Source organism: Simochromis diagramma, unplaced genomic scaffold, assembly GCF_900408965.1.
Source record: "Simochromis diagramma unplaced genomic scaffold, fSimDia1.1 OVJJ01000761.1, whole genome shotgun sequence".
Taxonomy (NCBI): domain Eukaryota; kingdom Metazoa; phylum Chordata; class Actinopteri; order Cichliformes; family Cichlidae; genus Simochromis; species Simochromis diagramma.
The window spans coordinates 82,904-95,200 of NW_024387069.1; the positions used below are offsets into that span (position 1 = coordinate 82,904).

At 41.8% G+C, this 12,297-nt stretch overlaps 1 protein-coding gene across 19 annotated transcripts in view; it reads left to right on the forward strand.

Moving 5' to 3' along the window:
* Nucleotides 1-12,297, forward strand: part of nfasca (neurofascin homolog (chicken) a) — a 118,046-nt gene that overhangs the window by 62,976 nt on the left and 42,773 nt on the right. For all 19 annotated transcript variants that reach the window (XR_005697800.1, XR_005697801.1, XR_005697802.1 and 16 more), the window contains 4 exons: nt 1,179-1,290; nt 1,378-1,544; nt 2,304-2,451; nt 10,912-11,036. Coding sequence is in view for 16 of the 19 variants with exons in the window: in XM_040045303.1 (XP_039901237.1) it covers nt 1,179-1,290; nt 1,378-1,544; nt 2,304-2,451; nt 10,912-11,036 (552 nt within the window). In the remaining 3 variants the exon portion in view is untranslated. The remainder of the gene's footprint in view (nt 1-1,178; nt 1,291-1,377; nt 1,545-2,303; nt 2,452-10,911; nt 11,037-12,297) is intronic.

Genomic DNA, 12,297 nt, shown 5'->3' on the forward strand with positions numbered 1-12,297 from the left:
GAAACACACACACACACACGCACGCACGCACGCACGCACGCACGCACACACTATCATTCATTACTGGAACCACTGGTTTTCAGAGGCAGTCTTTCAATTGTTTGGTCAACTTTAATATTAATTTAACCTCCAAAATAACTTTAACATGAGGTTAGTTGGTTAATCTTCAAATTAGTGTTTGGAAAAAACACCTGTGTTGTGTTGCTTGTTACTACTATTTATAATGATATAATCATTGCTGTGTCGCCAGATTTAACATGTAACCTTAGAAGTTATCTAGAAATGTGGTGACCCCTGTTGATCGAGTCCTTAGTTTAGTTTGCCAGCACACAGACAGTGTTACTCTTCACCTTTATCTGGGTTTGGGGTAAGAGTCATAGTCTCCACCTCGAGTGGATGCCAATGTTCTCATTCATCATAAAGTACCACTGATAGTCAGTAGCTGCTACTTTTATTTGCATCTTGGAAAAAGGTGAAATATACTCACACATATTATTGAAGAAGTTTAAATGTTGCTCCTAATGACTCCTCACGAGCCCATTTCCTCCTGCACTTTTTATCTTGACATAGCAAGAAAAATGAGTCATGATAGATTACCTAATTATTGCAAAAAAATATTTAAATCTTGCAATGAAAAGATGCATTACAAAGTAACACATGTATTATTGTCAGCCTACCTCTCTGACCTGTCTTCTCAATGTGATGTTTGTGCAATGTATGTATGGTTGGAAGGGTTGGTGTGCATGCATCAACCAGCATGCAGCCTGCTGTAGCCCATGTGTGCCTCAGGGATTAATGAAGTGTTCTGATTCTGAGAGACAACATGAAATCACTGACATTTTGTCTAAAGATAACAAGAACAACATGATCAGTTACATCTCTCTAATCTTCTGCCAGCTTTAGCTGGTACTATAAACATACTGAGAGTTATAGGAATGAGTGCTTGCTGAGAAGGAGCCAGCTAACTTCCACACTGGACTTATGCTTGAAGCGTGATGGTTGTTGGTTTATGGATACCTTATTATACACTGCATGCACAGTGTTAGTTCACACAGGAACCTGCTGTAAAAAAAGAGTTTTCTAAAATAACCATAATCGTATCTGTTTGATTAAATGCTTGTAAGTGTGTGTAAGGGATGAAGCCTGGTGAAGATGTACTGTAATCCTTTTTCCTGTAGACCTGCCCCCAAGGATGCTGGGCCCCAAAAACCAGCTAATAAAAGTCATTAAGAACAACCGCACCTTCCTAGACTGCCCCTTTTTTGGTTCGCCTTTACCGGAGCTACGCTGGTGAGCATCTAAAGCTTCTTGGTCTTTGACAGCCAGAGTCAGCGGCAGTATCTCCAGCTGTTAACCATGTGTTTTTATTATGTGTAGGTTTAAGAATGGACAGGGCAGCGGGCTGGATGGAGGCCAGTACCGTGTTTACATTAATGGTACCCTGGAGATAAAGCGGGCCCGAGCAGAGGACGAGGGAACCTACACCTGTGTGGCCAGCAGCATCTTGGGAAAAGCTGAAAACCAAGTGCGCCTGGAGGTCAAAGGTTAGATGTTAAAAATGAAAAGTGAATTCATGAATAATAATAATAATAATAATAATAATAATAATAATAATAATAATAATAATAATAATGGATTGGATTTATATAGCGCTTTTCAAGGCACCCAAAGTGCTTTACATGAATGACATGAGATCTGCTTGAGCAGGTCTGTGCCTGTTCTGAATGACTTCCTGTCACTGTGCCAAGCAGCCTGCACTCTCTGCCTTTCATTAAACGTTAAACTGTGACAGTGACAAAGAGAGCGTAAACATGCAGAACATCTTAAATCAACATTTGTTTCAACTTGTTTTATCCAAGCCTGTCTCCAGTGAGCCAACGATGGAAATAACAGCTCACCTTACATGTCAGGGTGCATTAGTAAGACTGCTGAAGCTGTTTGTAGTCCTGTCTGCGTCACATGTTACACCAGAGGAGAAGGGCAGAGGCTGGTGGGATGCACCTGACTTTGCTGTTGGTTGTCTATTTGTTTTGCCTGCTAACTGTACTGTGGATCTTTACACAAAGTGATTGCATTGTTATGCAAATACAGTCTCCATGATTCAATTTTCTTGCACATTTTCTTTAAATCTTTGCAGCTTATCTCATATTGAACAGAGATGGAAAGAATAAATTGGTCTTGTTTTGGATGAGACTGTGGCACCTGACCATGCAGCTCTACACAGTATTATCTACCACTTGTGTTATTGGATGCGTCTAAAATGTTCATGTAGTGCATTGCTCTTCATCTTAACTGTGACCCAGAGCCGACTCGCATCATTCAGGCCCCCGAGCACCAGTCAGCCATCAGGGGCTCCACAGCTCGCTTCACGTGTAGGGTGACGTCTGACCCCAGCCTTCCTGTCAGTGTGGCCTGGATGAAGGATGACAAGCCTCTTTACTTGGGATGGAGGTAATGACCCCTGCGTTTGCTCTTTTTTAACAACCTGTGCTGTGCTGTCACCCTCTTTGTCTCTGCTTCAAGCCTGACTAAACATGGTTGTGGGAAAAGTTGTTTATTTGCTCTGAATCTAACAACAAAGTTTCACAGTTTAGTGAAGGGTATCGAACCCTAGTTCTTTTTATTCTTCTCCTGGACAGAGAAGACGCAGAGTGGTCAAAGTATTTATAATCATTTTATTCAATCATTACTTTCCAGAAAGGGGATGTGCACGCTGCTAAGCATCGGCAGGTCTGGAGCATTAAGCCGGATGCGTACATCATAGTCTGTTATTTTGGCACTCGCACGTCACACACAGTTTCGATCAAAACAACTTCTTTACCTCTGGCCTTACTTGATGTGTGTGTGTTGCTGGTGGAGTGATTACGTGCGCTACCCTCTGCCCAGTTCCACTTCTTCTGTCTGCATCTGTTTCCTGTTCTTAATATACTGCCTCTGCAGCTCTGCACAGCTCCAGTCTGGCTGAGCAACTGGTTTGTGAGTCAAAGCTGGCCTGTTATTAAAATGCATAAACAAAATAATCAGAAAATAAGCACTAAGAATATATATATATTCCTTAACAAGGGTAAAGTGGCCTGGGTGTGGTTTGCAGTGCTGTGATTGGTGTGTAGTTGTAGCAGTGAATTGTAGTGAGGCTCTGTTACTAAAAATCTAGTCTCAGTTTTGTGACATGCAGGTGATTCATAGTTCAGACAATGACTCTTCAAGACCCAAAGCAGAACACATCCATGGTTAATTAGTGGCACATTTAGAAAATGAGCAGACCAATTGCTTTCAAACAACCAAAAGTGTTGCCTTGGCAACAATTGAGTCAGTTTGAATGAGCCAAAGGGAAGGTGAATCCTTTAACCCCTTCATCTCTACAGCGTGTGTCAATGAAGGATCAGAGTCTCTTTCTAGTGGTTTCGATGGGTCCATTAAATTACAAATGCTGTACTGGGATGTTGGGGAGTGCCCCCACCCATATAGAATAGAATAGAATAGAATTCAACTTTATTGTCATTGCACATGCACAGGTACAGGGCAACGAAATGCAGTTTGCATCCATCTAGAAGTGCTTTAGTGATATAGATATATTACAATATATATTAGCAATAATATAGATATGTGAGTATATTACAGAAATGGGTCTATTATGGTATGTTATAATGTACACGGTATGAAGTATGTTGTGAATATCCTATAACTATAAGTATGTACAGGCTGTAGTGAGTACAAGCTATGTACAGGCTATGAACAGGATATAAATATGAAAAACTATACAGAATATGAAATAAATAACTTTACAGAATCTGAGATATACAGCTATACAGAAATGGGAACTATGCAAGTTGTAAACAGTTGTAGGATTAAAGATTATCGAATGTACAGAATGATTATTTACACAGAGCTATACAGTAGTGCAGTTAAGATAAGTGAGGGTTTAGATAGTTTTTACAGAGGCTATATAAAGTGCTAGTGGTTGTGAGTGGTGGTTCAGGCCATGTTATTATTATCACTCCAACCTACCCACTGTTTCTTCCCCAGTAGCTATGTATAAAGCATTTGTAGTGAAGGGTAAAGGTTCGGGTCCGTGAGTCAGCGGGTTTGTTCCAAACAGCCTTCACTGTCAGCTGGAGCGAGGCTGAGTGTGTAGCTGCAGAAGGTGCGACGAGTTTAAGACATGGCTGAGAAACACAATCTCAACTGTTGCTAGAGATGCTAAGCAGGCCAAGACGTTATATATGATGATGGTTTATAGACTAACAGAAGTACATGGACTTGGGAAATGGTTTAAAATAAGCTGACTGAGCTACCACTCATTTCTCCTGAGGAGCAGCTGGCTATACTCAGAGGTGGGAGGTAATGAAGTACAAATACTTTGTTACTGTACTCGAGTAGTTATTTTTCTGGCAACTTATATAAATAAAATAACTATAATTGTGCAGTGTGCTAATGATATATCAGTGGTTACTTCAGAGTGTTTATCAGAGTGACGTAGCTGAGACACTCATCCATGTGCACAACACAGAGTGGGTGATGACCAGCAGCTCCTGTGGAACTTTCACAGCTGCCACAGGAAGAAACTCATCTGGGCCTTGTTCTGCACATGGTGGATCACTTCAGATTCCTTAGGATCCACCTTTTTGTGATGTGAAGTGGTCCTCACATACAGACTATTGTTGAGGATGGCGAGAGGGCGGAGCATCGGGTAGTTTCTCCAAAGTCCACTGGCATCTCCACAGTCTGTACCAGTGGACCAGCTGATCCACCTCCACTCAGACGCGTCGTCATTCTGGATCAGACCGATAATGGTGGTGTCATCAGCAGCGTTGTTACTTTGAAAAAGTAATTAATTATAGTTACTAGTTACTTCTTCAAAAAAGTAACTGAGTTAGTAACTGAGTTACAAGATTCTAAAAGTAATTAATTACTAGTAATTAAGTAACTATTGCGTTACTTTAAAAAATAACGTGTAACCCTCTGGGCTCCAGGGTAGAATTGGCCGTTGTCCACAGTTCACCTTTAAAACTGTTTATTTGCCTTGTTTGGTCTCATCAGCACAACCTCACGTGTCTGGATTTACAGTCATGTTTTCATTTTGACAAACTGTATTAATCCAAACACACAAAGAATAGACAACCAAGCTTGATGAAGTCCCTGCATGACCGCGGGACAGACGGTCAGCAGAGTCTCCCTGAGCCCAGCATGGCTCTCAGTTAAATACCTTCTCCAGGAACAAAAGGCAGTACACAGCTGTTTCACACTCCCTTGCTACCTCCCAGAGTCCTCGAAGACACAAAAGACTCTTCCTGTGGAGTTGTCTGCTTCCCCCAACTTCCTTACTACACCCCCACCATTTGTCTTACTGTATGAGTGTGAGACATGTTAAAACCCAGTGGCACCAAGGTATCATACAATAAAATAATGTGATTAATACATAAGTAAAAGAAATTCCTATACATGCCCCTTCCTGATTTCTTATGTTTTAACATGTTTGTTACACTTACATGTTTCCAAATGTTAACACGGATGTTCAGAGTAAATACAGATTGTAGTTTTTTAAATGATGATTTCATTTAGTTTGGGGAAACAGCTCTCCAACTTTACCTCATGTAGAAAAAGTCATTTCCTTCTAAACCTAATAAGTGGTTTTGTCATCTAGCAAGAACTGCGATCGAGCATTTGCAATAACTAATAAAAAAAGCACTTGGGACAATTGTGTTGGTGACAGCTTTTGTTATAATATCAATAATATTTCTATGAATATGGGATACTGTTACATGTTTGCATAGACTTTTGTGGAATATAGAGACACTCCTGGCATTATATGAGCAAAGTGAGACTCATTTTTTAGGGTTGGTGGAGATGAGTGTGAAGATCCAAACAATCCCTGTCAGTGATGGAGAAGCTTTGATGAAAATATTTGGTAAAAAGTTCACCAGCATGAAGGAAATGAAGTTTCAAACTTTCCTTAGGAGGAGCCCAGCACGCCTGCTTAAAGAAAAGTAAGTGTGGCGATGTGGATGCTTGCAGCGACTGCTGTATAGAGGCCATCCTGCTACACATGAAACACATCAGAGTCATAATTGTTATTTTAGTCACGTGTTTGTTTATTATCCTTATTGTTTTATCTGGGACAGTTTGCAGACATCTCAGAGAGAGGAGACACCAGCATCTGAACAGAGACTCAAACCAGCAACCTGCAGCTCCCTGCTTGGCTGCTCCAGTTTTCTCCTCACTCATGTTGCCCACCAGTGATTTCTAGCTGCCCACCCACACAGCAGGCTAGAATATGCGCTGAGCCTCAGCACCCAGTACTTGGACATGTTTTCTTTATTAAATAATGAACCAGACCCCAAAAAGTAAACAGCTGTTATTGCTAGGCAACGGGAGCAGCATTTGGCGATGCAGCACCTGACATTCCTGACCATGTGGGCGGAGCATGCATGGAATGGAATGTTTAGTAGAACTGTGCAACACAAGCACTTAGTTCCAGCATGTTTCATTGTATCCAGACACAGCTAGAGACACATCTACAGCAGCATCTCTGTGCAGGACAAACGACAGCTGACGAAGAAACATCGAAAACTTCACTTCACTCCTCTACAAAACGTTGGCTCCTTTGTTTAAAAGGCCAAAATGAATCGAGGGAGAACGAGAAGAGGATCGGCGAGTGCTTCACCTCACAATACAGTACAGCTGATTAACCTGCAAGAAGAACTTCAAATGATACAGGCTGAAAATGTCAAATTAAAAGAAGAGGCAGAAAAATCAAGAGGAGAAGCTCAAAATTCACAGTTTGAAACTGAAGTAGTATTGCAGGAATTACTGCATGTGGGTCTCAAACTTAAAGGAGAGAAAATGGGAAAACAACAGGCAGAAAACCAGAATGAAAACATGAAGAAAGAACTGTTGGAAGCTCAAAAAGCATTGGAGGAAGAGAAAAGCACAGCACAAGAAGCCAAAAAGAAATATCAAACTGCAAAGAAGGAGGCAGGAAATGTGATGCAGGAATTACAGGAGGTGCAGGAAGCTTTTGAAGAGGGAAAAAGGAAAATGCAGTTGGCAACACAAGAAGCTGCAAATGTAACGGCTGAAGCTGAAACACTAAGGAAGGAAATACTGCATGTGAAGCAACAACTTCAAGAGGAGAAAAAACGTAAACATGAGGCAGAAAATGAGATTGAAAATATGAAGAAAGAATTGTTGGAAGCTCAAAAAGTGTTGGAGGAAGAGAAAATGAAAATACAGGAAGCAAAGAAAGAAATGGAAGATACAAAGAGTCACACTCAAAACATGAAGAAGGAACTGATGAAAGTGCAAGAAGAACTTGCAGAAGAGAAACTTGAGGTGAAGGCATTCAAGAAAGAAATGAGCGGCTCTGCGGTGACCAAGAAAGACTGCAAAGACGCACTTAAAGAAATACGAAAGCACAAAAAGGAAGCTAAAGAGCTCCTCAAACACAAAGGGAAACTGGCCAAACAGCAGCTGAAAGAAACATTTAAAGATGCCGAGGAGCAGCTCAACAAAACCTTAAACGAACTGAAGGCAAAAGAAAAGCAAGCCGAGGACAGGAGGGGATTCTGGAGCAGCCTGCTGAGAAAGAACTGACCCAGCAGCATCGAGTTTGAGGACATCAATAGTTTCTTCCTCCTCTCTCCACCTTTCTTTCACCCCATCCTTCTTCTTGGGACGTTTGTTTGTTTTTTAAAAACTCTAATCTAAATACATGTACTGAAACACACAAATAAAATTGCCATAACTTGACCTCATGTTGCCTGCTTCTTTTCTTGTGTGTCTGTGGATGTAAAACAGTAACACACCTCCTGCTCTGTGTCTTTAATTGTAAATAAATGCAATATGTTCTCATTTTAAAATGCAGTGCAAAAAACTTCTGCTCTGAATCTTTTTTTTTTTTAGCATAAAGCTTTTTTTTGCCTGTTGTGGAAGTTTTCCATTTAAATAAAGCCTGCAGACGTGCGGTGAGCGGTAGCTAACATTCTTTAACACAATTGATCTAAAATCAGACAAAAACCATAAAATCCGTAGAAAAAGTGATATTTTCACCGTAACAACCACAAACATGTTTAATGAATCATATTTCATAGCTTTCAATGCAAATATAAATTGTCAATTTTAAAATCATATGCACAAGTTTTGCAAACAAAGTTATTTGCAGCCATTTCAAACTGTTTACAGAACCATCAGCTGTTCTGCATTAAATAAGATGCCACAAATTATTTGTGCCACTCCAAATATTTCTGTCCACTATAAAGGAGAACATCACAGCCTGATACCTGCAGGTCTGACAGCAGCAGGTGTGTCACTGCTGTTTCTACCTGGAGACAGCAGTCGCCTCATTGTTCTGACACACAACACAAAACTATCCACAACACTACACACTAACTACACAAGACAACACATTAACTACACAAGACAACACAGTAACTACACACTCCAAACACGCTAAACGTCACAAATCTCTCACATCTCAAAACTTGCTCTCTCTCCCTCTCTCTCTCTCTCCCTCTCTCTCTCTCTCTCTCTCTCTCTCTCACAGTCACTCCTAAATCTTCCCCCTCTTCCTAAACAACCAAACGTCATGTTGCCATATCATTTTTTGATTGGTCGTCATGGTGCATTTTTCCACCAACACAAACAGGCTGTTTTTGTTTGTTTTTTTATGTTTTGCTCATAAGCAGAGCGTGCTCGCTGCGCTGTGCTTAGACAGTAAACGTGACGAAACTATTGAGGAAAAACACGTTTATATTGTTTATCATGACTCTGGTTTTACGTGGCCTATCAACACAATTGGAATATGTCACCTTGTTGCTTTGTCATCTTGAAGTGGCCATGTGATTGGCTTACCACGACTACTTTATTCATTATTATACATTATTGAATATAATTGTGGCAGGGTGTGGTTGGCAGTGCGGCTGCAGGGGAGGTGAATGCACCGTTGCCACATCATAGTCACGCCTCGCCAGCTTAAGGTTGGTGTAGGGACCTGCTGTGGGGTTGCTGTTGTTGGTGTGTGAGTTATAATAAAGAGAATGTTCAAACGTGGTTGTGTCTCATTCCTGCCACAGTCATTTCTCCTCATTTCCTGTGCTCGTGTTCTACATATCTGATTCAAGTTAAGTACATTCATTAGGATTCAAATTGAGAAATAAAGTTTATATTGCCATAGGATTTTATAATAACAATGGAAGAATATTAGATTTGTCTCCCTTAAGGAACTCTTGAGTTATTATTTTGCAGCTAACTGGTGCGTGCAGCAGACTCAGTTTCAGATACAGGTCAGGATTTATGAAAACAGCTTGAGACAAACCAGGCTCCAGGAGAGCCACGCTACAATGAGTCTTACAGAGCACACAGGTGTCACTGAGTGGAAATGTGAGTCTTCTTTAGTTCCACGTTTGTGCTTTGCTGTCAGTGTACTTACTTCACTGAATTTTGTACAGTAAAGTTACTTGTTGTGATATAGGACCATCTGTGTCGTGGGGGTAACAGTACTTTTGGTTTGTGTGGCAGTAATCCTTGCATGACAACCAGTGTTGGGGAGTAACAGAGTACATGTACCACCGTTACATATTCAAAATACAAAATATGAGTAACTGTATTCCGTTACAGTTACCATTTAAAAAGATGGTAATCAGAATACAGTTACTTTGTTGAAATAAATGGATTACACGGCGGTCTTTTCCTGTTTCATATGTTCGGCTGTCCCCTCTCTGTTTTTGGTAATTCCACGCCGGTGGAAACCCAAACCAAACACGCATTAAGAGGCTCTGATGTCTGTGTCTCAGTCTCACGTCTCATATTGATGTGAAGAAATATTTTTTAAAATGATTTAATATGAAGGCAACAGGCAGAGTGTTACAGGCATCGCCCTAAAGCATGCAGCCTGATGGGCAGTGTAGTCCGTGCTGCAGGGAGAATGGACCGCCATACCCGTTATGTGTCTGTGAGCGAGGGAGGGAGAGAAAGGAAAAGTACGAGCTGTCACGGAGCAGAAACGGGAGCTGGAAGCATGTAAATATAATAACAACCACTGCAGCCAAACAGAGAGCCTGACGAGCACAGCTGTAAGTAAGCTGTTAAGACTCGACTACACTGTGTTCGTGTTTTCCTCCGAAACAATAAGCTCCGTTGGAGCAGCCTTTCAACGCCTCTCTCTGTCTCTGCTAGCAAAGTTGACCCAGACGACAAAGTAAAGCTAGTTTTCAGCTGATGATTCAGGCCTGTCTCCTTCTGTTCAGGATTTGGCTAGATGTTGTGAAAAGTTTGAAATGATCCACTTAAGTTGTCTTCTGCAGTCTTTTGGTATTGCTGAGCTGGCCAGAGCATCCTTTTTTGTTTGAAAGAATATGTCACATGATCTAAACTACTTCCTGTTTGTCTGACAGGATTGTTTTCCAGCCTAATAGTAGCTTTCTTCACTTGTATCCACGTTTCTTTGCTACCCAATTAAAGTCCAACACTTGACTTCACTTGGAATAAAGAAGCTTCGCCTGGCCATGAAACTCCCCAACACTCCAACTAGTGTTGAGTCTCTGAAAATGAGAGACTGTTTAAAAAACCTGTATGTCCGAAACTGCTGATGCAGCACTTTTGTCAAACCCTTTGAATCGAAGCTGAAAGTCTTCAGTCACATCTGGATTATCTGATTTAAAATCCAACAATGTTCAATGGATTGTATTGGGACTGTTTTTAAATGTAAACCCACAAAAGTAAATGCATGGACCCAAATGGTTTGTATGCTGGCTACTCTGATGCCTGTCAGCATACAGGCAGTTCATATGAACAGAAATCTGAACACTCTTCTTCCAGGAATGAGTTTCTTTGGTTTTTGTATGACTATGAATAAAGACTAGCTCCAGTGCTGTTACTACACGTATGACAGTCCTTTCTGTATCTGTCTCCTAGGTTGAAGAAGGATGATGAGTCTCTGTCCATCCCCAATGTGAACGAGGGTGATGAGGGGACGTACACCTGCGCTGCTAAATCTGAGATAGACCAGCTCTCAGCCTCTGCTCGCCTCACTGTGTTAGGTACACTCACATACAGACTGGACATTGTGTTGTTTCATTAGTTCATTACTCTGAGTGTACTCTTAAAATATGTCATTTTCTCTTACATTTACACTTACCAACAACAGTCACCTTTATGTAGTAAGGCAGACCTACAATGATACATACAGAGGAAACCCAACAATCAATGGCCCCCTGTGAACACGCTGTGGAAATGCTGTGGATTTAGGCAGACATGGCTAAAACATGTAAAGCACTGGTTTCAGCTGCTGAAGACGTGTGCATACATACTGCACATGTAACTGCAATTGGTGAAAGACCTTCTGTTACTTTAGACTTTCATGTTCATGTTGCTTCAGATCATTGTGATGGCTCTGATGCTTGAATGAAACTAGTCAAACTGCACTTTGATGGTATCAGGATGTGACAAAGAGCTTCAGCACATTTCAAGGCTTCAGTTTTATGCACGGTGCTGTGTATTAGCTGAAAACGGTCATTGTACGTACGAAGCAGATATTTACAGTGAATGTGTAAAAATGAAACAAATCACTCTGATGTGAGAGTCATACAGCATTTTGTAGTTCAGCAGTAGTGTGTGAGACACTGAAAGAAGTACAGCAGTGCTTCCAGTGGCATGCTCCTACACAGACTGATTGAGTCTTTGGGACTGGTTGGAGAACAGCATCGTGTTCCTGAAAACACAACACAGACAGACTGCACCCATTTATTATTCAGAGTCTATATTTAGTCCATCATCAAACATGTCATCTTTCAACAACACGCTTCAAGTGTTCGTGAGCAAAGAACACCAACTGCTTTCAAATGCCACACTATCACAGACTGTAGCTGTGAGCTGAGGGCACCTCTCCTGCTCGGCCTGTAGGGGGCAGCATTCATGAGTGTAGCCATGGTGCCACAGGACAGTCTGCTACTTTACCTCAGCCTCAACGAGTGTTTACCTTTATCTGTGTGTGTGTGTGTGTGTGTGTGTGTGCGCGCGTGCGTGTGTGTGTGTGTGTGTGCGCGCGTGCGTGTGTGAGTGTTTGTGCGTGCGTGTGTGAGTGCGTGTGTGTGTGTGTGTGCGCGCGCGCGTGAGTGTTTGTGCGTGCGTGTGTGTGTGCGTGTGTGTGTGTGTGCGCGCGCGCGCGCGTGTGTGCGTGCGTGTGTGTGTGCGCGCGCGTGCGCGCGCGTGCGTGCGTGTGTGTGTGTGTGCGCGTGCGTGTGTGTGTGTGTGTGTGTGTGTGTGTGCGTGTGTGTGTATGCGTGTGTGTGTGTGTGAGTG